This window comes from Gadus chalcogrammus, chromosome 16 (genome assembly GCF_026213295.1).
Source record: "Gadus chalcogrammus isolate NIFS_2021 chromosome 16, NIFS_Gcha_1.0, whole genome shotgun sequence".
NCBI lineage: Eukaryota > Metazoa > Chordata > Actinopteri > Gadiformes > Gadidae > Gadus > Gadus chalcogrammus.
Window position 1 is genome coordinate 8895388 of NC_079427.1, and position 27892 is coordinate 8923279.

At 43.6% G+C, this 27892-nt stretch overlaps 3 protein-coding genes across 5 annotated transcripts in view; 2 read left to right on the plus strand and 1 right to left on the minus strand.

The window, feature by feature from the left end:
* Positions 1-2094: 2094 nt before the first annotated feature.
* Positions 2095-6521, minus strand: chrna10a (cholinergic receptor, nicotinic, alpha 10a). The gene is made up of 5 exons (XM_056611984.1): positions 6461-6521; positions 5031-5176; positions 4567-4721; positions 3457-3989; positions 2095-2894 (listed from the first exon to the last, which is right to left on the minus strand). Exons 1-5 carry the CDS (start codon positions 6519-6521, stop codon positions 2206-2208), a joined length of 1584 nt encoding a protein of 527 aa, XP_056467959.1. The 3' UTR covers positions 2095-2205.
* A 789-nt stretch (positions 6522-7310) lies between these two features.
* Positions 7311-8833, plus strand: LOC130406490 (post-GPI attachment to proteins factor 2-like). Its single transcript, XM_056612093.1, has 5 exons — positions 7311-7478; positions 7599-7848; positions 8099-8205; positions 8426-8534; positions 8703-8833. Exons 1-5 carry the CDS (start codon positions 7311-7313, stop codon positions 8831-8833), a joined length of 765 nt encoding a protein of 254 aa, XP_056468068.1.
* Positions 8834-10656: 1823 nt separating this feature from the next.
* The window catches only part of stim1a (stromal interaction molecule 1a), a 29702-nt gene continuing 12466 nt past the window's right edge, over positions 10657-27892 (plus strand). The window contains exons 1-7 of one of the 3 annotated variants that reach the window (XM_056610928.1): positions 10657-10787; positions 11618-11747; positions 14567-14697; positions 16861-16975; positions 17991-18102; positions 18925-19040; positions 23668-23845. In XM_056610928.1, the coding sequence (XP_056466903.1) occupies positions 11630-11747; positions 14567-14697; positions 16861-16975; positions 17991-18102; positions 18925-19040; positions 23668-23845 (770 nt within the window). In that variant the 5' untranslated portion in view covers positions 10657-10787; positions 11618-11629. The remainder of the gene's footprint in view (positions 10788-11617; positions 11748-14566; positions 14698-16860; positions 16976-17990; positions 18103-18924; positions 19041-23667; positions 23846-27892) is intronic. The other 2 variants (XM_056610926.1, XM_056610927.1) reach the window with 2 other exon arrangements.

Genomic DNA, 27892 nt, shown 5'->3' on the forward strand with positions numbered 1-27892 from the left:
AGCTGCCCCTGCATCTCTGCACGTTAGTTGGCGGGCCGAGCCCCTCCTTCTCGCGTGTGTGTGCGTGTGTGTGTCCAGTCCTCCCATATTAATGTGTAAACCACATAACAAGTAGTCAACAGAAGACAATGTTTTAATCCCACTTTATATCTCCTTGTTACTTTTAGATGAGAACCCCTGGCCAGCCTTTCGGACTGGGTGTCAGGCTAGGGAATTTAAAAACAGGCATCCTTGGTTATAGAGTGGAGGGAAAAAAAGTTAGCTAAATGTCAGCCAACATACAGTTGGTATACACAATTGAAATTCATAATGTTAATCATTATGCAAATGAGAGTATAGCTAATTCATGGTCATTTTTTAGGTGCAGTAATTTCACACTTTTACACAATTCAATTACTGTATGGTATGTTAGATAACAACAGTAAGAGCTCAAATTAGAGCAATTGAAAGAGTGAAACATTAGTCTCCTGTCATCTCCTTCTCATGCACTGGTTAGCCATGGTTGTAAACAGTTCATTAAATTATTTTGAGTCGATTTTGTCCTTGTTTAGCATGTGCTATTGCTACTATAGACATACAAAGGACAACTTTTCATTTTTGTCTTCTATTTGTTCATACTGTTATTAAAACTGATAGACCTACTCAGCTTTCCATGATTGTTGATAATCGTTATACTCTTAAATCAGCGGGTGAGTGTGGTGCGACACCCCATAAGCGCCACACACGTACACCTACCGGTGGGACGGGTTTGTAGGAGGCTGGGAGGGAATCATCACAGTATACCCACTACAATAAAATAGACTACACCACTGATCAGATGTCTAACCATATGATCACCTGAATTTGAATAAGTTAGTCACGTTGGAGATAAACGTCTTAATTACTAAATTGTACTATAGTAATAGTAATATTATAAACACAATATAACAGGGCTTGGACCATCAGGCCTAGTTTGTGATTTAGATATGCACTCCCAGATAACTACATATAAATATAGTCTGGAGTCTATATTTTAGATATATTTTCTTATATTTTATTATATAATAATGTTATTATTATATTACATTATATAATAATAATAATATATTATTGTCTCATCGCCCTGCGTACTTCAGTGGGGGTTTCAGTCAAGGGCGTAAGTTTGGTCTCAGCTTTGGTAGGAAGACGTAACCCAAAATTACTACGTAGACTGAATCATGCTGAACAATACATACTTTATTAAAATAAAGTTAGGAACTTCTGAAGAGAATAAGGTGGAGGCAGGTCAGAAGTGCGCGTGTGCTCCAGAGGTCCACGTGAATATTTAATCGGTGCTCTTGCCCATCGCGCAAGGTATACGAACCGAGGGGCTTCTCGTCGCAAAATAATGCCCTTGGTTTCAGTCCGTTTGTGCGCATCCTCAACAAGCAGGTGCGCCTGCAGCCAGAGGGGGCGCCAATATGCCAATTCCCCACACAATGTCATGATACATCATAGAAAACCGTTTCGCGATTTTTCTTATTTTAACTGCTCATGGCGTCCCCCACGTGTCATGAAAAATTGGCACCCCGTGCCCCGTTCGCCCGTGCCTAGAATCGCCCCTGCTTAAAAGCATGTCCAGTGAAATTGCACTGTATGAATATGTGAAAAAAAGTCAAATGAAATAGCCGTTTTTATATAGTTATATATTATAGTTATATATTATATTATTGCCTATTATTGTAGTGCTACATTCTGTATTGTGTCGTTGAGTATTATCATGATTATAGGGATGAGGTCGTAGGTGGCCCAGTTGTTTAAACGTTATACTCCAGTGTGAAATAAATGCAATGCTGCTACAGGGGTGCACATACCTTATTCTCTACCACCCTCTAGTGGTGATTTCAAGATCTAACTACTGACGACATGATGGATGATTTCCTTTATAGTGGCATTATGGGCAAAGCAATTCTAATATCCTATTGTTTACAACACAATGATTGACATGTTTATTTTTAAGTTCATTAAATTATTCTGTACAAAGCATTTCGACCATCAGACCCTATGGGCAATATATTAAGTGCTACACATTGGTAAATAAAGGTATGTGAGGAAGAATGGAAATGTGGGTGTAGATACAGCTAATGTTCAACTTAAAATTACATTGGTTTAAAAAAAATAAAAATAACTATGATATTGAACATTTGGAATCATATTATCAAATCGTTCAACAGAATCTGCCAGCTGTTACACAACTTTGCCCATGATAAGTAGACTCATAAGAAACACCATGATGAAAAAGATCCACATGAAGCAGCGGTCCAGCACCTTGGCCACTCTCTTCCACTCCCCGGTCCGTTTCTGCGTGGCCCGCTGCTCCCTGTAGCAGTTGGCGATGTACTCGATGTTCTGCAGGAGCTGGGGCTCCAGGCAGGCCGCCTCTCTCTCGCGGTTCTCCCCGTCGCTCACTCCCCCTTTCCTGCTCCTCATCCGGGTGCTAGGGGAGCCCCCACAGTCCATGCTCTGGAAAACGCCATTCTTCCAGCTGGTGTACCGGTTGGTGGGGCTCGTACCCAGCGAGCCTAGCGTGCTCGTCTGATCGGTGTCCTCCTCCCCCTGGGCGCTCTCCGCGTCCCGGTCTCCCTCCGTGCCCAGCGAGGGGTTCTCTCTGCATGGGCCGGCTTGCCCGTTCTGGGCCCAGTGCGTGGTCCTCGTCGAACGGGGCGGAGCCGGTTCCTGTTTTTCAGGCTGGGGCGTCATGCAGTTCTCCCCTACTTCGTAGACAAAGAACATCCTGGCCATGTACTGCAGGATGACCTTTTTGGCCCACTTGGGTACCGGCTTGGCGTCAGGGCCGCAGTGGTGGATGTTCATGATGAAGATGGTCAGGGCGGTGGAGGTGGTTACCATTGTCATCGTTGCGATGTAATACTTTCCTGTTCAGGACAAATGTGATATCCAGTTGTTAAAAATCATCAAACAACAAAAAGAAATGGTCGTTGATTTTAGATGAGGAATCCTAGGCCTGTAATCACCTCTTAGGGATGCTGATGTTGAGCTGGTGGATAACTACACATCTGGGTATTATTAATGATCAAAGATTTTGTTTTGAACCCCATGTTGCTCACGTGTACAAAATGGTATTTTTCTTTAGAAATATTTCCACTGAAATTAGGATTTTTCTGCATTTTGCCTGTCAACATGATTTTAGCCGTCAACAGCATACCTGGAAGGCTTTGTTTGGTGGCAAGTAAAACATCAGGCCCACTAAGACAGGCCCACAAATACCAGGCCCACAAAAAGCTCCCAGCGTTCTTAACTGGTACACTCTCCGAGGCCGAGACACTGGGCGTCACTCCTTACCAATAAGAGGTACACTCTCTGAGGGCACTTGGCATCACTCCTTACCAATAAGAGGTACACTCTCTGAGGGCACTTGGCATCACTCCTTACCAATAAGAGGTACACTCTCTGAGGGCACTTGGCATCACTCCTTACCAATAAGAGGTACACTCTCTGAGGGGGGCATGATCTCTGCCACCAGCAGCTGGAAGACTGTGAGGGCCAGCATCACAGTGACCCCCAGGGAAACCTTCTCCCCGGAGTCAGCAGGCAGGTAGAAGCCCAGCGGGGCCAGGAAGGAGATCATCACGCACGGTATCAGCAGGTTGAAGACATAGAAGGAGGCCCTCCGCTTCAGCATGAGGGTGTAGGTCACGTCGGGGTAGGGGTCGGCGCAGCAGCCATATTGGATGATGTTCCTCTTGCCCGGCATGCCCTCCACCTCCCACTCCACGTTCTCCACCAGGTCGGCCAGGTCTGCGCTTTCCATGGCGTTCTGGATGTCCAGCTGGTTGCCGTTGTAGGTCCAGGAGCCGTAGGTGAAACGGCACTGCTGGGCGTCGAAGGGGAAGAAGGACACGTCCACTCTGCAGGAGGACTTGGTGATGGCCGGCGAGTCCCACATGATCTGACCGTCATGGCGGATCACGACATTGGTGTCCATGGAACCCGTGAAGTGTTCGTCTGCGCTGTAATAAAGAGAAAACCCTTCTAGAACAAACCAAAGGATTTTTTTTTCACATTCGGCCAAAGGACAGAATGTGGTCGAATGGGTCTCTAGATCAATATCTGTAAAGGCACAGGTTCACCAACTGAGGACCTGAGTCAACCTTCTTTGAAGAGTTGTACTCACGACCCAGGGTTGCTTCTGCCTTTTATGTGTATCTTACAGTATATTTACCTTCTTCCCATCATTTACATCAATGTTTGAGCTAATACATCATAAATCTTCTAAATTAACCTCAACCTCAACCCCTAAACTGAAATCAACTGAAAGCAATGGCTAAGCTTAGTATAGCTAAGATATTTTCCATTTCCTCTCAATTCGGCAGCTGAATCATCATTCATGACCTATTTTTTAATAATTAATCTTTTTAACATACGAAACTGGTGTATAAAAGGCAGAAGGTGGTCTGAACATTTCCCATGAATAATGGCTTCAAGAAATGTTCAGCTTGTGCCTTTACAATGACAATAAAGAGGTACCACACTACTACAGTGCTAGCAAGCGTTTCCCTTGATCTACCCGATACCAGTCCGACCTACTTGTTATATAGGACTATATCAGGTCTCCATACATAACTACTAGGTATACGGATGGTATCGAGTCCATCATAATCGTCTTTACTCCAGCTGAGATGCGCATCGACCCACACCTGGCGTATCCATAAGTATGCTGTCAGGATTTGGTTGCGTTCATCCTACAAAGGATGGGACAGCATTAACAGAAGCACAGTACTCACACACATCATGCTGTACTACAATTTCAGTTAGCCATAGAGCCGAAGTGACTTAAATGTACATTAAGCTTACTACATGTCTTGGATGATAGCGATGGCATTGGGGTATGAACACCGAACCTCTACGCTGGGCGGCATACACCCTAGCCATGAGACTATCGTTCCTCTCCGATTACACAAAATGACAAGAGAGCCTATCAAATAACAGGCGTGAGTCTATATTTTATACAATATGGAAATGCAATGTAATGTATATGTATATTTCAGTACCATGTCAATGATTTGTGACAGAGTTATCTGCAGGGTCACATTCAGTATGGTGTTGGTGTCTTCAACTGGCCTCAGTGCACTGGTGTAGTTGGCGAACAGGTCTGTCAGGAGCTTCTGCGCATACTTCCCATTGGCCGTCCAACATGCTGAGGCAGTGGGGGAGAGGAGAGAGACATGGCTGAAGGCTTCTCTGGTCCTGGTCCATGTTAATCTTTCCTTTAGTAACCATCCATTATGAAGAGAACCACCTAATCCACTTCATTCTCACTAAAACTGGCAACTATTTGTATTGATAACAACGATGATGATGTAAGGCTTCTAATGATGACACTAATATGGATTGGACCATGATAAAGGAACAACGTGCATTTCCACAGGCAAATGTAAATACAGATTAAATTGCAGGGCTACATTCTGTATTGTGTCGTTGAGGATTATGATGATTATAGGGATGATGATGATGATGATGATGATGATGATGATGATGGTGAGGATGATGAGGATGTGATGACGTCATAGGACTGGGAGTTTTCTCTGTTGTAGCTGAAAGGATGCGGTGGTGGAACGCGGTGATGGAGAGAGCATGTTTAGAGACAGATGGGCAGGGGATTTCCCCGATCTCCCGCTCTAGGAGATAAAGCACATGTGGCCTGATGAGCCGTTGTAGTATCTCATCTGCTCTCTATATGTCTGTGAGCGGACATGTGTTGCATGGCTCCTCTCTGACCTGACCCTAATCCATCCAGCACATACTGTATCAATAATGCCACGCCTATAGCAACATACACCCCTGACACATCACCTGCTGTAGGATTAACATCAGCTGTACTGTGGTGTGGTTACACCTCTCATATCGGGCACTTATAATGAAAAAATTGGTTTTGTGAAGGCTATACTGTGTGTTTTCAGATTTGTTTTGGATTGATGCACGAATCTGTGAAATTTGACTGTGTCATTTTTTTTTTATCTGATATGTGGTTGATAAAGGAATTATTATTTCTACCTATGGCTGGGGAGGCTGGTGTGGATTTTCTTTTGTTTTCTGAGCTACAAACATCAAAGTAATGTTGTCAGTGTTCATTGTGGATTCGGTTAAGCCAGATGTCAATCCTCCATTGCTACAGGCATTTGAGGGGAATAGGAAGAAGACATACATACATGTATACAAAATTACACCTGCAATGCTTCTACACTGATAATAATAATTATCATTACACTTATCGCAATCCATCTAATACATAGTAATGATAGTAAACTGAGACACTCTTCCATTTATATTCATCATGAAACATCTTATTCTCTAGACTGATTCACATCAGGTAATTTCGAAAGAAAATCGCCAATTAATGAATATCATTATTTTGTATAACTGCGTTATTATTATTATATATAGGCGAAAAATACTAAAAACAATTGGAAAGGAGACTTACTTGGTAAAACACTGACAAACAGAAGCAATTTAAGGGAAGTCTGAATTCTCCATAGTTTCATCTTGTTATGTCGACTTTAAAACCATTTGAACAGGTTAATTTAAAAATAAAAGTGTGATTATAGTATTTCAGTCATGCAGTGTGAATGAAGTCCGCTACTCTGCCAGGTCCAGATTCCTCCCCAGTGAGCGCCTGATAAAATAGGGCAGGCAGGGTAGTGAACAGATGCGCTGACGTGAGAGTGAGCACTGAGCACATACACAACAGGGCAACTCTAATCGTGTATTCAAATAGCCACATAATACCCACACATGGTGGACTTGGATCCGGAGCCACAAAGTACAAATATAAATAGTCTCTGTGTTTCCTTTATAACGGAAACAGATTCAGCACCAAGGACAACGCCCGGTATCCCCTGTAACATTTGACCATGCCGTCGGAGAATCCAGGCAACGTTGGATGGTGCTTTATTGGTTGTGAAGGAGGAGACATCGTTTTTATTGAAAACACACATTTGAATAGGCTACCCATCCATGCATGTTGATCTCTGTGCTTGGATTGGCTGTATCGTCCTCTTCCGGGTACCGGCACTCTCTCCTCTCAGCTTCCGTCCGAGAGATAGGAGAGGAATGCAGGTGTTATTGTCAGGCATTTATTACATTATTAAAAAAATAATTTAGTTTAACGCATGCTGGGTTTAGACACGCCGTTGTTGACAATTCGAATAGTCGGCCCCAGTGAATGAACCGATCGATGCTTGAGCGTTGACCAAATCAGTCAAAACGGGACATAATCGTTGATATGGCTTAAATGTAGGTAGGCCTATCCCGTTGATCCATTCCCATCCAGAATGCTACAAGTCTCCCCTTTCTTGGGCTATGAGCGACCTCCGGCCATCAGAATCTCATTCAGCACCTGTGTTTTGGGCACTGTGTTTCTACCTTTGGTTGGCCTCACTACGTGCGTCTTAATATCCTCTATATTTCATTTTGAAGACTCGACTGGCACTCATTGTCAGGTAATATCATCCCACAATAAACTTCTCTTTGTTTCACTGATCACACAGGGTAACTGTTACAATGAGGCCTGCCGTAAAGTGCAATGAACGTCCGTTGATCATGTTGTGTTCTGCTTTTAGGTTCCTAATTATCTGCCATCGATAAGCGCAGCAATAAGCCTGGAACCGGAGGGCAATATCTGGCGTTTCTGCATCGGTCTGCACTCAGCACCTCGCTTTCTGGTGACCTTCACCTACTTTCGATTTTACAAGGGCCATTTCTCTTCCAAATTCCCAGAGAGTTCGCTTGTATTCCTAAATGTGGCCTTCTCAATTTCGGAGAACTTTGGTCTGTTATTACTTACTTATGTGTCATCCAATGAGAAATACCGTGAGTAAACCCATATCTGTCTATTTTTAAAACATATAATCAATGATACATGTTTGTATGTCTTTTCAAGACTGTCCCAATTGCAGTAAGGTACACAATCGCTTTTACTTTACTGTTGATATATTGTTGATTGTGTGTGAGATGTGTGCATCTTGCATGTTTTTTTTATTTGTCTTGCTTGATTGTAGAAACAAAAAAGTAATAAAAAATGTATTCCCTCTATCCCCTCTATCACCGGTTGAACCTTCAGTTGTACACAAGGAGGGCTTTGTGCTCTTTATTATAAGTTCCATCATCTACATGATTATCACCTGCCGCTTATGGAATACCATCAAGAAGTTTTCCCTAAACCCAGAGGTAACGCCCTTTATTTGAAACCCTTCAACATTAATTCAAGTATACAACTTAAATTACATGAAAATATAACTTTTTTAACAGTGCATTTATTTTGTATTTAGAATAGTATTTTTGTATATTTTTTAAAATTAGAATAGTAATAGAGCCTATTTTCTTAACTCAATATAATGTACGCCTATAACCTATTCTAAATGTGGTTTTATTTATTAATTTATTACAGGATAGCAAGTCTTACCTTTGGAAAGTTCGTCTTTTAATCCTCAATATTTCATTCTGCGCCTTCGCCGTGTACTTTTACGTGAAACACAACTTGTATTGTGAACAAGGAAGTAAGTATATTAGTGTACTTTTATTCAAAATGTATCGCTGAGAATCTATATAAAAATATTTAAAATTAAATCAAAACAGAGAAATATTATGTTGGTTATGCAAAAATTGATTTAGATGCAGCTAATTAATCTGTGATTCTTATTTTCCCTCTCCCTGCTGTTCATAAGGTTACACGTTCTTTGCTCTGTTTGAGTATCTGGTGGTGCTGACCAACATGGCCTTCCACCTCACAGCTGTATGGGACTTCAAGAACAGGGAGCTCATTCTCATTTCACCCAATGAGGATAAAGTCTTCTGACTGGAGGACCGCAGGTTACAAGTCATGCCAGTTCACTGGTCAATATATACCTTAGATACTCACATCTGTTCAGAAGGAATTAGTGAGATGATGTAGAATCAGCCATTTGTTTATGCATTGGGTCCATTATGTCATCAAATCATCCAGTTCAGTGACAATATTATAATAGAGGAAAGTCCCTTCAATCTTTCACAAGATGACAGAAAAACATCCCAGTTGCTATGAAATGCCCCTTGTGGATATTCTGTCTGCTCTTGATAACTGATGTGACCTTTTATATAGGCCTAATATAAAAAAAATGAGGTTCACCAAAAATAAAGTGATGTTCTTTATAAATATATATACATCGGATTGTTTAAAATATGACATATTATTTATATATATATATATATATATATATATATATATATATATATATATATATATATATATATATATATATATATATATATATATATAATATGTCATATTTTAAACAATCCGATTTGAAACCACTCTTAGGTTTATAACTACTGGTAAATGATGGTAAATACAACAGTAACTTTTCAAATCATGTGGGATTTCTGACTCTTTTCTGTGTAAGATTATGGATTAGCTCATCCTTGGTTTAAAAAACAATGTTTTGGTTTTGGACTTTTGTGTCAGTCAAATTCATCCTCTGCAAAGTTATTAAACCAGTTCTCTATTTTCCCCCAAAAAATGAATGAACAATTATATATATAGCCTTTATATATAAAATGAAAATAAACTTGTTTCAGTGTATTATTTTCTCTCAATTGAGAAATGAAGGATTACACCGTTGTGCATTTAAATCCACTTAACCAATATTTTTTTCAAATGAAGACTGGCCTGAGCCAAATCGACAGCAAACTAAACGATTGTATGATTTATTGAAGCTTCAAAAAAGAAAGAAAAAAACAACTTAATTTCCTCCCCAAGCAAGAAGATATCATTTGTATGTATTTATTTACTTTACTTGTCATATGTATCGTTTGACATAGCTTAATGATGACAATGCCTATCTAAGCAGTTTCTGTGTTATAGTTGAAGGACTGACAATATATCAAAGCCAAGTCTAAACATGGGGCTGGGAGAAACTTTAAATAGTTTGGGGTTAGGGTTCGGAGGTCGAGGTCAAAGAGGGTTTAAATAAAACATGAAACTCTCTACTCCTTACCTACCAGACTATTGCCATTGCAATTAATAATACAAAACTGTTTGCTACGACATGGTCGCATAAAGGTCGTTTTGACTTCGTTTTTTTCTGAAGATCATGATTTAATGTGGAATAAAAAGGTTATAGGCCTGTATTTACCATTATTATTACTTAGACCGACTACCGAGGGAATCCCGCAGGTGGCGTAGTTGTAAAGAATGAGGTGAATGCCGAGATTATACAATTTAGCTCCACCCCCATCCTGCGGGGGGAGCGCTGCCAAAACAAGTATAGAGAAGCGAAGAAGAAAACCCTTCATTCTCCCATTGTCGCCTTTTATTAAAAAGAGGGAACACACTCTACCGCCGCCTTGACTGACTGCCTTCAGAATTTAGATATTAATCTAAAGTGGGATTTGTGAGACTTCTGAACTAATAACAGACCACTTGGTATCAAAGTATCTTGTCATGATTAAAACACAATATGTCTGAACAAGTCAGACACAAAAGGTTGATTCCCCGGTGATTTTCAATTTTGAACAGGTTCTCAGAGACAGGAGGGCGGGTGTAACCGTTACGCTCCCTCTCTTTAATACGATCGCTCGGCATTCTGCGGATTTCTCGCCCGCCCGGTAGCCGCTCGGTGGTGGAGGGGGAGAGGAGGAGGAGGAGGAGGTGGAGAGCAGCAGTAGGAGGTGGAGTCCGCTACGCTGTCACTCCAGACCACAGTACATCATCATCCGCAGCAATGTTAACACGGAGCTGAGCTCACGGATCACTTGGCGCGGGTGTATGACAGGTAATTTAATTTATATTATTACAGAGCACACATTTGGATGACGGAACAGTGCTAGGGACGCCGGCCATCCCGGGGGGAGGACAGCAGCCCGGAGAGGCAACGGTAGCCCCCAACTTACCTCCCTTTGCGTTACTCAGGTTAGCGAACGGTGTCGCTGGCTAGCATCTGATAGAGGAAATGTGGCCAGCCACACGCTAACCCGTTTAAACAGGGAAACATTGCCGTAAGAGGAAGCGGTGCTCCGTGGATGTCATCGTATCGCATCTTTAATATACTATGGGAAGAAAACGATATCGTTGGCTGTCGGTGTGTGTGTGTAACGTTGGCTAACCAGGGGTTAGCATGGTAGACGTCGGCGTCTGGCAGGACATGGCAGTGTTGTTTAGGCAGCTGTCACTTTTGTGTGTGTGTGTGTGTGTGTGTGTGTGTGTGTGTGTGTGTGTGTGTGTGTGTGTGTGTGTGGTGTGTGTGTGTGTGTGTGTGTGTGTGTGTGTGTGTGTGTGTGTGTGTGTGTGTGTGTGTGTGTGTGTGTGTGCGTGTGGTATGCTTTCATGTAATGTCATACCGTATCACGATTTACTGTGACACGGGGTCGATTTTTAAATGCAGAAATAATACAACAGTGTTTGTTTGTTTGGTCTTTATATAACCCTTAATTATATTCTGCAACTGGGTAACGTTGTTGCGGAACTGCAGGGTTGAGGGAAGCAGGAAGGACACATCGACATGATGTGATCTGCATGGGTTTATGTCTGGCAGTCAGGCTTGGTATCTTTGCATTGTCAGACAATCAGTGACTGCCATTCAACGACTTGTTCTTCTTTTTCCAGCAAACATCAGTTATGGAGTTCAGCAAACTGGTGACCCTATGGATTATATGCTTGTGTGTCTTTGGGGACTGTTTGCCCGAAAAGAGCAGTGGATCTTCATCGGACCATCACCATGCTGACAATGGAGGCGGTAAGCACCAATAATGACTCAACTATTGAGTAACTTGTTTCGTGTAGTATTCGTTTCTCGGGGGCAACCACCAGACTAAAGAGATTGCATTACTTCTATTACATTGTCGAGGCTCTAAATGTAGCCACACTGAGAATAGTCATGCAGACATTCTCTGTTAAGCCCTGTCCTATAAGAGATGGTGGCACAGAGTCAAGAGGGCCCAGCTAGCTAGTTCAATGGTTTGGACTAATGAACAACTGAGTCAGTTGGAGTTGTTACAATTAGCGTTGTTCCCACTGTTCAGTTGGAGCAGTTGCCATTCTTTGTTTTCAGGAAGTGGATTTGTGCTAGGGTGACTTTGCAATGGGCTACAAAGTTATTATTTTTTTCATCGCCAAGCACTGTGCCTATTCCAGGATGCTATTGTGCATAATAAAATACTTGACCGTCCCTCAAAATGAAGTCCAAATGTTTTTGCTACAAACCTTCCCTTTATTTGAGGGAATTTGAGTAGGGTGGGGACAACATCCATGGTCATGGCTGGTTCTCCTAGGCCGGCCATAACATGTATTGTTCTCCAAATATATGGAGGTAGACATAAAATCTTTGGAAATTAAATGGCAGGCAAATGTTGACATTCTTGCTTGTCAGGTACATGCGTAACAGATTGGGGCATTTGATACCGTATATTTGTTGTACTGTACCAAATGTACTGTTCGTGGGTTGGAATAAGAACTATCCAGCTATCCACCAAGGTACCTTAGCACTATTAATAAACTTGTTTTTTGAATGGGGGATTGCAGAAGTAGTGAAAGGCAGCACTGCATTTGACACACTGCATCCGACCCCTGGCAAGAGTCAAAGAATAGCATAATATTTCAATAGATGCAAATAACTAACAGAATAGCAGTGTCAATGGAGATCTCGTGCATAAGTTGATAGAGTGGACAGCCAGTAAGGTTGAGTTTACTATCATCCTTTAATCCTCCTATCTCCTGATATTGAAATGTGAAGGCATGCATCTAAACATGTATTAAGTAATTCATTAAAAGATTTTCGTTGCTGCTTAATATCTAGGTCTTTTTGCTGCATCGGTTAAGCAGAAGGCACATATCTCTCCTCTCATTAAGAAGATAAAGCTGGTATTGAAGAGCTTTGTAGTAGTCTGTGGCCTTACTGCTTGCTGCAGTGCAGCGGAGCCTTTTAACTTCTTAGATAATCCTTTGCACTGGGTCGGGAGTCATTTGTTATTAACATGGTCTGCAGACATGGCCATTGAGTAACATTATATTATCTTGGCTGCGTGATATCTGTGAGGTTTACTAGCCTGTGAAGTTTGTTTTTTACAAATATATAGATGTCTTTTTATTTTACTTTATCAGAGAATCTCAATGGTTTGATTTAGAGAAGGAAGGACTCAGTACTGTGGACTGTGACTTTGCCAAAATTCCAGCAGCAAAGTCATCAACTATCACATCATGAAAAGCTCACTCATTACACAGCCCCTTTGACAAACTTCTGGCAGGATGTACATCTCCGCCTGTAACAGTTTGGAGGAACCTGAAACATGCACTTTAATTTCCTTGGGTCCTGAAAGGCAGGAACCTATTTGCTCACATCAATACCCTGAGGAGAAATTGGAGAACACACTGATGTCTGACTGGCCCTGCTGGTGGGATTCATAATCCGGATAATGCCAGCCCTGTGATGGGCCTCTGATAGGGGAAGAGAAAGCAAGTGCTGACTTCCTGAAACTTGGGTAGTCCCTTCTTTATTGTCGCAGCAGTTGACATTATGAGCTAGAGGTGAACAGGAATTTCCGAGCAAACAGAAACTTTGGGTCTCCAAAACATGTACAGGAACACTGTGCTGCAATGGCCAGACAAGATTTAAAATTACTTGAAATGATCCTACTTACTTGGGTCACATTTCAATCTGTATTCGACAACCTTGTCATCTCCATAACAACAACATGCGTCCTGTGAAGGAATGCTTTATCCAAACAAACAGACTAGATAATTGTGCCCACCATCAAATCAATCTTCCTGTTTCCCTACGTCCTCTTTTTTCAAAAAGAAAGAATCAGTTCAGAATTGACGACAGCCGGGAAAAAACCATTATATACTTTGTTGAAATTTTTCAAAAGTGGGAAAGGTTTGCCATTTAGAAACTCACATATTTCAGACATTGTAAAGAAACAGTTGAATGCACGTGAGTAATCTGATGACAAAGGTGTGGTTCTTTAAGCCTAAATGTCTCACATCTTTCTTACGGCCTCTTATCTATTCTGTACACCTCACTATGCATGTTTTAATGTGATATGAATCTATCGTTTTCAATCTTTAATGCTGCTTGCAAGAACATATAATGTCAAAATATCAAATGGTGTAAAACGACACCATGATTCAAGTACTTTCTTGGTTAGAATACACACACCAGGTCTAATTTCTACCTTCCTCTTCTGATAACATGGATCTGAATGTAACCTGATCTTGCTTCAGCAGCAACGATCCTTAAACTGATTGATTTGTGCACTTTATTTCAGCTGCTGTGTCCAATTAGTGTCTGTCAAGTAATTGCTTTCACCCAGGGACGTTCCATTGTGAAATAGCCTCTTCCATCTCAAGCCTAATATCCAAAATAGTGCATTTTCTTTTGTTAAAAAGAAAAGTTTTTGTTAAGGTTAAACATTTTTATTACTCCAGAATTGGTAGAGAATAGTAACTGACCAATCTTTAAATGGCGAGACATTACCAAATCTTTAAGGACCCATCTGTCATCAGCTGTGTGTGTGTGTTCCGAAAAAAAAAGTTTTATGATTTTGTATCTTCCAACAGAACTGTGCCGCATCGATCCGCTCATTTGCCATGAAGAGAACGCCGTCCTGAGCTTCGAAGCCATCCGGAGCATCCACAAGCAGATGGACGATGACGCAAACGGGAACGTGGATGTGCTGGAGACGGACGGGGTGAGTGGCTAGCAAGGCTCTTCATCATGTGTTCGGGTTGGAGCAACAGCGGCCGTTTACAGATCATAATAAAAATGTAGAAAGTCATTGATATGACTGCAATCGTTGTTCACCTGAGGCCATCACTAAGCACGATGAACAAGGTTTGTAATGTATAGCCCTGTGAATGTCCCACAGGAAGTGGACCATTATCCTACACTTGCTTCAGCGCTGTCCTGATTGAGTTATTCCTTTGGTAGTCAACAATTAACTTCCTCTGCATTGTTTAGTGGCCTCTGTCGACTGATCTTGGCCAGTGTGTTACCAACCTCATGGTCTTTCTACCATACAAGTCCCTTCATTTTCTTATGAAACAATTCCAGTACATCTACAATATTTTCAGTGGCATCTAATACATCATACAGCTTAGTGTGAACCAAACTTCACAAACTCTAAAACGAAATGAACTTGGATTTAACTTCACAAACTTTATCTTTAACAAAACCAGTCATTACTTTTACAGCATGTGCTATACATCCCATTGTGCTGCCATGTAAACCTTTGCAGGCGGTCTGCTGCTGTCCCTTTCAATTGGAGCTCAGCTCTGCTGTGTCACTCCCAGTAGCAGCTGAGAGACCTTGTGCCCCTTCTAGACCCTTTGGAAGACAGAGGAAGAAGGCCCTTTGCTCTCCAATCTCAACCCTTTGTGCACATTCAATGACCCACTTGACTTCTAGATAACCCTCAAGTGCAATGTTACTCACACACATGTTGCTATTTGGTGGTGATCACTGACATGGAAGGCCCACAATGCCAAGTAGCTCTTAAAGACAATGCTCTCTGCCTGTTGAATAATGTAGGTTGTGATTTCCGTCTAGTTTCCTGTTGCCTTTGGAGAAGCCAGGTTAAATTATGTGTCAGGGGTTCTAACCACTCTTAGAGGCTAATGGGTGTCTTTGTCTATCTAATCATTAACTTAAGAAGAACATTAGGCTTATATTATCCAATAAGGAAAGAACAATTTATTATCGTTAATAATCACGTCAAATGTACACATTTGATGGGTACATTTTCTACAACCTCTGTCCTACCCCATAGTATTGTAGGACAGGGGATATAAAAAATACAAACGGGAATACTTTTCAAATCATTCCGCTATTAGTCCGTCCACTCCTCTAGCCTTTAGAAACAAGATTGCTGCAAAATGAATAACTCCCTTACTACTTGAGTTCACGTGAGTCATCCTATTCAATAAATTTGAGACCGGGGCAAGAGCTTTGTTATCAGCAAACTTGAGTCACGTCACCACGGCTGTGACGCAATTCAGACCGAGGCATTACTAGACACGCCCGGATGTCCTCATTATACATGGGTAAGCAACAGTCCTAGGCGGTTAAGCTATTTATACTGTTTTTATGACCCTCGTTTTCTGACGGGCATGTCCACACAGACCACTTAGACTTCTATTTGTGCAGGATCCACAAGAGGCTCAAACATTATTGTCCCATTTAATGTATAGGGTTAGGGCTCGCTGTATCAAAGACCAACAAATGGCCACATTCTATTCAAAAACACTGAGTCCCTGTGTTCAAATCAGAGTGTGTGTGAGACGTATATGTCTAGGTTTACAATCATTTCAGTCATCGTTATTCATCCCTTTTTGGCTGATCGCCGCAAACCAGCTGTCCCCAGGACATGGATAGGAGACAGTGTTGTCATGGCAACCCTGCCATGCTATTCGAGGGATGCAGATAGCCTCAGGCTTGGGAACGAAAGGGATGGCGTCACGTTCGGCGCCAAAGCGTGATCAAAAACTCAACTTCCCTATCGCACCAACCAACGTGAACCGCTTGCCGTCATTGCCGTCATGGATTGTTTATTGTTTAACTTAAAGAAGGGCCCCATCGGACTATACGTCATCCAGCTCAGGTTGCGTAGCCGTGCGTGTGCGCGTGTCGGCTCATTAGCATCTGCACCGTGGCCTGAGCACATCTCTCCCAAGTGTGCTCAGGCCACGGAATTGAACTGTACGGTTGGCGTGCTCACACCAGCCAAACCATCTAGTCTTGAGCACGGTACAGGTGTGACACGGACTTGGGCACGGTACAGATGGCCTAGTGTGAGTGCGCCCTCATTCCTCCGCTTCCTGTCCACCCCACCCCTCTCTCCCAACCCCCCTCACAGTTCCTTCGGGAGGACCTCAACTACCATGACCCGAAGGCCAAGCACAACACCTTCCACGGGGACGACCAGTTCATCAGCGTGGAGGACCTGTGGAAGACGTGGAAGGGCTCAGAAGGTACCGTCCCACCGAGACACTGGTGCCGCCATCGGCTCACTGCCTCCCTGCTCTCTGCAGGGCTGCCTCTCACTTTGATGTGCTCAGGCTCAGCCCATGTGTTTGATGCTTTAAAGCCGTCACTGTTTTTCTATTGTGCTTTTAAACACCTCCCAGACGCTAACCAACTCAATGCGGCGCCGCGGGCTTCGGAGAACACCCACCCTGAAGTTCTGCAATGTTTCTCGAAAGGCTGATGTTGTCTATGCTTTGGAGCCCGCTTTTATATAATCATCCCACTCGCACAACAGCAAAGTGGTGTATCAGCTAGCAACAGCTAAAAAACACGCCGGTGGTAGGCAGGAAACCTATCTGCGTGCGTCTTATCCCCAGCGCTCTCTCGGCTCGGGCAGGGCTTCATTGAACCTGTCAACACAACGCACACACTCCTAGACAACACGACACATCACATACCCCTCCTGTTTCGCTTGCTGCTTATCGAAACTGCTCTGTCAGAGTGGAGTCTGAGTATACTCCGCTGTGTTTCCCCCCCCCCCCCGACCCTAAATTAATGCCAGCGCTGGTTTTCCCTCCAGTTCCCCTGCAAGACCCCCCCTGTAGTTGTGAAGGCCGTGTTGCTCTGCATTGCAGCAGCTTGTCAGGACTCGGAGGGATTTCCTGATCAAGGCTACGGGCTGGCCGGCTCTTACAGCTTGCAGTGTATAAAACCAGGAGAGCAAACACGGGTTGTTGTTCCACCACTGCCTGCGTGCTGCTGACTGCTCCACATAGTGATTCATATTTATGGCATTCAGTGGTAATCTGTTCTGTTAGGCTGATACCACGGCTTATGTAGCTGGTGTCCTTATTTGAGTGAGCTTTAAACTCTGCTATGCTTTTAAACTATTGAGTCGGTTCACAGATTGGTTTGTATGTGATGATGTGTGCTGGAGTGCAGTACCGTTTCCATAGCATTGTGTTGAACTGTCCCCAACCCCCTTTTTCTAAAGCCATTATGTATGTTGATGTCTTGCAGTGTACAACTGGACTTTGGATGAAGTGGTGGAATGGTTGATCACATGCGTGGAACTGCCGCAGTATGTGGAAGTATTTCGCAAGATGCAATTTAATGGCAGCGTCATGCCAAGGTAAGTCTTGTAATACAGGTGTTGTTATATGACATTGTTCAATTTGTGTATAAAATCTGCAAACTCCACTGCTTTTCAATTCAATGTGCTACCGATGGAATAGTCTAGGTTAGTATTGCCCGTCTGTGCAGGTCGTTCATAAAACTATGAAGCCCAGCATTCCATTCAAAAGGAAATGCATAGTAATAAAAACAACTGACTCTTTGCTGCAATTATTTATTTAGCAAATCTGCTGATGAGTTTTAGCAGTAGAATAGCTACACATTTTTTTTTAAGCATACGCAATCTTGAACCATACTTGCTTGGTACTACGTACGTTTTTATCATGAATATGAGTTGTAAGGCGTTTACAACCACATGAACTGGATGGTATCTAGCACAGGAAGTGTTGAGGTCACTGGTTCCATTTGGCTGAATGGAAGCCTAGAGGGGTGCGCTGTGGTGGGGTGGGCCGGGCTGTTAACCCGGGGCATCACAGGCCTGGCTTCACTCTATAAGCCCCTTTCCACTGCCTCAGAAAGCCCCAGGAACATGAGATATGACATTGGTCATTCAGGTCATGGTGTGAGTCTACTTGGCTGCAGATGTCACGTGGAACAATAATGAATACAACTTTTACTTGTACTTTGAATATAAGATGGAGGAAATTAGACCTAAAAATATGACTACAAGCCAAAAATAAATTTGGTACTTGAATATAATTGTGAAACGTGTGGTCAAGTGCGTCAATTGAAATAAGAAAATCCTCATAGTAAAAAAGGGGTCTGCGTTTTTCAAGTGTCAAAGCATTTAAAATGTCACCTTCTTTTATTGCTTTCCCAGATTAGCGGTGAAGAATGCCACTCTGACCCTGGCTGTTCTGAAGATGCTGGACCGCAGCCATGTGCAGAAGCTGCAGCTCAAATCCCTTGATACCGTCCTCTTTGGAGCCCCTCTCAGTGAGTTTACATGACACACACACACACACACACACACACACACACACACACACACACACACACACACACACACACACACACACACACACACACACACACACACACACACACACACACACTAATCCTGGCCCTCTCAGGGCGGAACACGAATAAATATTTCAATAACAGTCCAAACTACTTACTAGATACTTGCCTGCATCCTATGGATATGGGAATGGATGATTTAGACCAGGGGTACTCAAGTAGAAATTATGAGGGGCCACACATTTTATTTTCAGTGACTCAAGGGGCCGATCGGTATACGTGTGACTGAGGCCGATATATGCTCTGTTTTAGACGTAACGCGTAAGCACGTAAGATACATAACCCCCCCTTGCGCTGGTAAAATATCCCCCTTACGTGCTTAAGTGCGTCGGCCAAAATTCCTGACTATGCGACTAAAACACTACGGCCCTACGCAGCTCGCAAGACTGTGATTGGCCCAGCTAACCACATCCTTTCAGGAGTCTCACATTTCCGGTTTTACAGCATAATAGCGCCATTTTTAAAAGGCCGTGACGGAAGCAAATGAAGAATTTTGAAGAAGGAGAAGAAGAAAACACAAGAACGAATTATGATATTTATAAATATAAACAAGCCAGCGATTTCCACTTCCACGCCCACAGATTCGTTCATTGCTCCCCCTACTGTTCTGGCGGGAGAATCCCCTTGCAACAACGCGCAATCCTTAAGGAACCTTAAAGGAACCGTAAATCAAAACTTGTCTAAACAATACCCTTGTGTAAAATTACGTGCTTACGTCTCTGCGTCTAAAACGACCCAAATCGGCCTTGACTGCTGCTGAGATGGACTGTCTACTTCGAGTTTGGGAGGGCTGGAGCGGTCTGTGGGCTGGAGTGCTATCTGTTTATCGTTGCAACCCCCAGCCTCGTATTGAGATTGCGGCGCGCGGGTTCAAAATAAGAGCGCCCAGCACGATTTTTTATTTTTTTTATTTTTTTTTATTTTATAATTAAAACAACTTTTCAAAACAGCTCGAGGGCCATTAATAGACACCCCGCGGGCCACAAAAGGCCCGCGGGCCGCTACTTGAGTATGACTGATTTAGACGATCGTCTCTTGCTGTTACTGTAATGCCTGGTGAGGGCAGGGTGGAATACTGTTAACTCTGAGCAACTTCTGACAGGTTTCGAAGGTCTTATGGATGGCTGACTGTTAAATGAAAGACCAAATATGTCCCTCCCTCTTGTACGGCGCTGCACAAAGGGGTTCTTTGTTGAACAGTTGCTCTGCCAAAACTGGTGCACTGCAAACCATATGAGTTGTACAGGCGGGGGAGAGCGAAAGTTTGATGTTGTCGACTTAATGTACGCTAATTCTATAGAAATTTCAATTGGTAATATGTAGCACGGCGCTAGTTATGTTAGAATAGATAGGATCTATTTAGATTCAGTTTTATTTATATACTGTCCTCCCTGAGGACGTTTGTGGTGAACACAATCATGCCATCACACTTGACAAGATATGTATCAAACGATAAGAGACTAAAGAACGACAAACCTGAACCACCTGAACGACTGCGGTTATGGCCGTGAGCTCAAACCACTTTACAAAGTGTGTGTGTGTGTGTGTGTGTGTGTGTGTGTGTGTGTGTGTGTGTGTGTGTGTGTGTGTGTGTTGTGTGTGGTTGTGTGTGTGTGTGTGTGTGTGTGTGTGTGTGTGTGTGTGTGTGTGTGTCCTTTTACTAATTGAATGTGTACTATAAACAGTATTGTAACATTGTATTTGGTAGTATGCAAGCAAACCATTTCCTGTGTCATCGTGTATAAATATCCTATATTTGCAACAAGCATTTTGAAGTCAGTTTTAACTTGCTGACTGACTCTGGAAAAAAAATGGCCATCCAGAAAGAAAACACTAACTTAACTAAATAGCTCCTCCAATTTGTACATTGGTTTCATAACAGCCTTTGTGCCAGTAAAACCAAGACTTGTGTGCTTTTCTGATGCAGTACAAAACCTAGTCCACAAGCCTTCTGATCCCGCTCCAATGTGTATGAGCATATGGGCAAAAGGTCACGCACACTGGAATCTATTCAATGGATGGTTCCTTTGGAAGTCAAACACAATAGGAATTGGCCAGGTCATTATTATTTCTCGAATTACACTTTCGAAAATTTCTATCTGAAAAAATAAATACAGCTTGCTCCTCCTAAGCCCAAGGGAACTAATGAATTGAAAGCAAGGCAGAAGAGTCTGAAAGGCCATGTACAGTGGTGGCTCCCAGTAGAGATGTTTACTGGGATAATGGTTGCGATAAAAAAATAAAGATTTCTGCTGTGGGAAATGGTTGAAATGCGGCCTGCACGGCATCAAAAAACAAATGCTATGTGGTTAAAAAAAAAAAAAGTTCTGCACTTCCACCTGTAGCTCAGGCGCTAGCTCAAGAGGCTCGCGCTCTAAACTCCAGGAAGTGGAGTGGCGGGTTGATTTCTATTCTGGACACACCTCTCTGCGCCTTGTCTCCTCACTGCCGCGGAAGAATGTGAACGGTCAGGTTTCTCCCCTCCTGAGCCCGCCGCTCCACTGCTCCTCTCCCTGGCACCCCCTCATGTGACGGGGCATGTTTGTGCAAAGCCAATGTAGTGATTCAGAAATAATGGGGGGGATTGTTTTTTTCCCCGGATAACGAGGCAAGACAGGGAATTGGGCACGGTTTGTTTGGCTAGCATTGTGTTAAGGTAGCAGGATCCATTTTTTTTTTATCAATCATGACAACAAGGGTGTAAGTACATGAATCACGCATTATTAGCCCTAGACATTCAGAAGATCGTGTCTCATCAACGGAAGTGTGTTTAGTGTCCTGGAAATTGCATGGGTCCTTTGTTTAAGGGTGCTTGCCAGAGCAGCCATTTAAGAGGAAAGTCTGGCTTTGACAGCCCTTCACATGCAGGGAGCTGCCCTTCAGCTGTCTAATGGGCTGACTGGGCATAGCAACAGCATGTTAAGACACTTCTCACAATGGATGTATGCTAATGTCCCCCAGAAGTGGACACTTGTGTAATGGTTAAGAGCAATGCCAAGCTGGGTGCCTTTTGATTTGGTTTTCTTTAACAACTAATTGAGCCGTTCACCACACACAGAGGAACACAAACGCATTGTTTTTGTCTGTGATGGTTAATTAGACGTCAGTTCAGGCTGTCTACAGGGCATTTCGAAGAGACAGCCATGCAGTGTTTATGAGGGAACAAAGTATGTGCATTGCAACTGAAATAAAACGGTAGAGGGCCGGCTAGCATGTAGCTTTCAAAATGCACTTGCTAAAGATGCACTAGGCATTTTTACATGAAAGGGAGAGTGTCTTTCTCCTCTAGATTGTGTTGGAATGTTTGGAGAAAATGTCTCTGAAGTTCTCCTACTGCCATGAATCTGCGGTTGTCTCCCCACTGTGCTCCTTTACAAGATCTAAAGGAGAAGCTGAATCCAAACCCACCATCTTCAGAGCATGGCTCAGTCCAGCCCATGGCTCACTCCTGCTGCTTTCACCAATTTGTACTGTGATTTGCTGTTTGTTGCTGATGTAAATACTATGGAAATGAATACTGATATAAACAACGGCCCCTGGACCACCGAGCTAGTGACATTCCAGCACACTTGCAGAGACATAATGTTTAGTTTTAACGGTTGGCCTTCAAAGCAACCACCTGTGCTTGGTCACTCCTTGTGTGACTCTTCCTTCAGAGAGTCCTTTCATATACTTTAATATACTGGAGAGAAGTATGAAGTCAAGGTCGGTGCCAAGATGACTAGTTTGACAGCCACAAATGAAGACGTTTGGCTGCACTCTTGTGCTAAAAGCTTGAATTGAGATGGATCATAACATTTACTCTTTCTGAGTAAATGGTGACTGGTCTCTCTGGACCTTTCGAAGCATCAAGGTTTCGTCTGTACTATTGCTACGGGCCACCTATTCTTCACCACAAACCGTTTAAATGCCCACCGGAAACGTCAGAGTACCCTGTTGTGAGGCCTGCATGCGTAACGCATCCGCACTGTGATGGAGATGCAATTATTTCGACACAGCAACATCCGTTTTGTTTAAATGTATAATCAGTTTTCTGTGAATGGAGTATGTTTTTTGAATGAACTGTATGTGAGGCTGCGGTGGAGACTGGTTCTAAACGGCTTTGGCTGCTGCCTGGCTGGCTGGGAGCGTGAGGAATTGAGCAACCGTGAGTCCCTTCCTGGTGACATTATGACAGGGGACACTGGCCCCTCAATCCACAGCTGCTCAGAGGACACGCGGGACGGCAAAGTCGGGCTTGTGTTCTCCACCTTCCCTCCCCGTGTCCCGCTCACTTCCTGTCCGCTGGTCATTAACGGGCTGTTGATCATTAGCAGCCACCGGCCCCTGAAATAGACGCACCGCTGAGCTGGAATCAGGTGGAGCCCCAAACTCGTCAGTGACCTTCTTGGTGTGCGTAGCTTCTGTGACTTAAGTTATGTCCACACTCCGCTGGCTAATTTACGTCCACATTTCTAGCGATCATGCCACATAAGGAAGAAGCTGTGCTCTACGGTGTCATACTAAACTAACACACCCTTTATCCCCCCCCCCCCCATCCCAGTGAACAGGCACAACCACCTGAAGGACTTCATGCTGGTGGTTTCCATAGTGATCGGCATGGGCGGCTGCTGGTTTGCTTTCATCCAGAACCGCTACTCCAAGGACCACATGAAGAAGATGATGACCGACCTGGAGGGCCTGCAGAGGGCTGAGCAGAGCCTCCACGACCTGCAGCAGAAGTAAGGAGCGCCTGTGGTCGTCCACACACCACGCTCAGTCAGGCTGACGGGGCTGCACCTTTCCTCGTACGTGCAAACACAGGATTGATCGTGGCGCTGAGACCACTGAGGCCGACCACAGAACAGCTTCACTTCCTTTCTGTTGACTTGAACCCTGTGTGGCATATATAGATATAGATATAGATATATATGCTGCCTGCATCTCATGGAGTACAGCTTTGGTATAATGCAGGTGGCTGCATTACTGCAATTATTTACTGCCAAGCCGTCTGAGGTTCTGTAATATAGACTATGGCAGGCACGCTTAGTAATTTCTTCATGACAAACGTACCAGTTTTCTTGATCCTCTCTGAGATGGCCGTTTCATCCATGCATCCAAGATGTGGTGATTTTAAAATCTTGTCTTGTCTAGCGGCCCAATTGAACCAGCCGATCTCATCTGACAACAGTGTATTGAGATACTTGCATACTGATCGATAAATGAGAAAGTGGATTGTTTTATGTGGAGGCAGTTATTATTATAATTCTTCTCTAGAGCAATTTAACCAATTCACTTTAAAGGCACCTTGAAACCTGAAAACAAGGCTTTGGTTGGGGTCTATGCGTTCCAGATAGTCCTTCAGCCCAGGTGCTTGAGAACAGTGCTAGGCTAGCATCACCGATACGCTTCAAACTTAATGGAATTGGCAGACAAATGTCAGCCTTGGACCAAAGCACTGCATTGGGCTTGGGTCGCCGCAGTGTGTGGCGGGCACTCGGCCCAACGAGACAAACTTTTGCAGCACGTCCCTGACCCCTGACTCACCTCATTTTAATGAACAGCCCAAACAAACCAGCCTAACGAAGCCATGCCCCAGCGATTTGTCAACACGACAATTTATCTTTGTTTGTAGTTTATCGTAACCATCCAGGATTCTGTTCCTGGGGAGACACGTATAATGATCCAGATGAACGAATTCACTGTCCTAGAAAGGCACGCTCACTCTACTCAGTGTAATGTTAATGAATGATCTCAATTGACTTCATCTGGGAGTTTGTTTTTTATATTGGGCCCTTGACAAACGTCAATGCAAATCATTGGTTCTACACTAGGGATGAATGGGGAACTTCAAACACCGTTTGGAAGAGAAACACAAAAGTATGTTTTCTGGCCCTCCGACTCACACCAATGCACACACACACACAAACCTTTTATTTCAGCCACTTTCTTCTCCAACACACATTTAAACAGCAGGAGTTTTTGTTTTTAAAAGCATAGTTCAATATGACAAAACAACACAGTGTCACAAGAGTGTCACATCAGACACTGCTGCTGGTTAATGCGGTTTTGACGGCCAGACATTCATTTTGCACAATAGTATACAGTGATTATTATCAGTATCATCGGCCAAAGTGTGGAGTCACACACACACACACATACTCCAATCACACGAACACACACACATGCTGTCATTCATCAAAACTCGGGTGTATTATGTTGCCACAATAGCTTTTTAATTCACTGCGATGATTTATGTTGTTTTTTATTCATCCTAATGGATCCTTTTGCTTCAGTCTCTGGCACATGGTCATATTGAGTTTCAACCAGATTTTGTGGTGTTCATTTCAGTTTTATCAATAACAACAACAGACGCGAGGTTGCTTCAGACATTTGTATTCTTGCTGATGAACAACACTCATCATCCAATGATCCTTCCTTTCTCTCATATTGCGTTGAAAGGCCTGCTTTGTGGTCTGTGGACCATGTGGTCCTCACAACCCCCTCCTGATGTGCTTCTGAATGGCTCTTGATGCCCTAACCGGGACATGCACTCTCTTCTATCCAACCTGCAGATGGTCATTGTGGTGTGGTCACATGACCTTTATCTGACCATTCTTTGACTAATTATGCATGAATCATCGTATTTTGAAATGGCGGATGGATTAACGCATCCAGTGTATACTATACATGGGCCACATTTTCCCATGTCAATGATGGATCAGGTCCACACATTTAAGAATACAAGGCCAGACTTTGAAGCCTGAAGTTTGGGTTGGTCCAAAAATGTTGTAAATGACACCACACTTGACATTATGAAATGTATACCATTGAGTGGAACAGTAGCTGGCAATTCTCTCTTGTGCAAGTGTGCACTCACTCGTGTTTGTGTGTGGGGGTGGGGGTTGCTGGCAGGCGGGCGGCGGGCGTGCGGGGGGTACTCCGTCCTATTGGTCTGTTTACAATGTGTTTGAGACAGGGCTTGTCCTCTGTCTGTGGCCGGGTCTTTCTTCCTGATCTATGCCGCCAGCTGTTCTCTTTCCAGGCCTTCAAGTCGATTGTGTGTCCGTATCGGGTGGCCTGGCCCAGGGGGTGGGAGGAGGAGGAGGAGGAGGAGGGCCTGAGGAAAACTGTAGTTCCCTTTGGTGCCTTTTCTTTCCAGCACTACCGAGTGTTGGCGTGACCCACCCAGCATGTCACCTTCCGGTGCTAATTCACCCTGCAGCTATGACCTGCCGCCAGAGAGAGTGAGAGGTCCGGAGGGAGGAAGCCAGCCAGAGACAGTGCGACGGCTGCAGAGAGTGAGACTGCTGCAGAGAGTGAGACGGCTGCAGAGAGTGAGACTGCTGCAGAGAGTGAGACTGCTGCAGAGTGTGAGACTGCTGCAGAGGGGAATACATCTGAAGGGAGTGAGACGGCCAGAGAGAGTGAGACGGCCAGAGAGAGTGAGACGGCCAGAGAGAGTGAGACAGCCAGAGAGAGTTAAAACGGCCAGAGAGTGATACAACAGGGGAGATTGAGACCGTGAGAGAGACAGAGAAAGGCAGACGGCATGCACCATCTTAACTGTCCGTTGCATACATGTGGTTCTTTACATGTATTGGCAGTCGTGTGTTCAGGGAACGCGGTGGATGAATGACAGCCAGTGATGCCGTGGGTCATAAACTGTGCAGAAGGACATTGAGTAACGTGAAACCTGCCATTCAGTGCTGTTCTTTTCGCCGAGCTCGCCGTTGTGGCCCTTTTGAGAGCTTTTCAAGTCTTTAGCTGGAGAATGGCAGAGGTCAGAGTTGGGAGCGTTTGCAGGACTGTCCTCATGCCACATTTTCCATAGCAAGCCGCTTGGATCATCTTACAGCAGGCCTGTGCGCACTGCCCTGCTCACTATAGTCCTGTTGTCAGCATAACGGGACCCAGAGCCCATCCTCCCCGGTGACTAAGACACAACACTGCTCTACTTTGTCTCTATTTTGCTGAGCTCTGCTTCTGAAAACATTTACTTTAATTTGCACAGACTAGTGGTTTTCACCCTTAGACAAGATCTGTAGACATTGATATATTTGATGTTACTATTTCAGGTGGTTAAGCAGTACTTGACTCCGTTATGTATGTTTGTTTCCTCGGGTTATCTAGATTACCTTGGGGGAAAGATGGCCCTGACTTAACAATCATTAGCCTAAGGCAAAGCGAATAGTGGGGCTATTCCCCACTATTCACAGGGCCTGAGGTATATTTTAGTGTAAACTACATTTGAACACTCCAAAAATGAACAAGATACCACTTTTTGCCGGGATTTATTTATTTTTGTTAGCAGTTTATTAGTTTTTATTAATGTCTCGATCTCAATCTTGGGATATTAAGATCTCGCTCTTAAGATGGCGCAATATTGCGCCATCTTAAGAGGTTCACGTGTAGTATGTACTAACACCAGATATTTTTGATACAGGCCGGGAGATACTGCCTGGTTTAAATATGTTCCCATAGTACCCCAGATACTGCCTGGTTTAAATATGTTCCTATAGTACCCCAGATACTGCCTGGTTTAAATATGTTCCCATAATACCCCAGATACTGCCTGGTTAAAATATGTTACTACAGGACCAACGGATACTGCCTGGTTTGAAATTCAAAAAGGGCAGTATCCGGTGGTCCTGTAGTAACATGTTTTAACTTTGAATATGTTACTATAGTACCCCAGATACTGGCTGGTTTAAATATGTTACTATAGTGCCCGAGATACTGGCTGGTTTAAATATGCTACTACCGGACCACCTGATACTGAGTGGTTC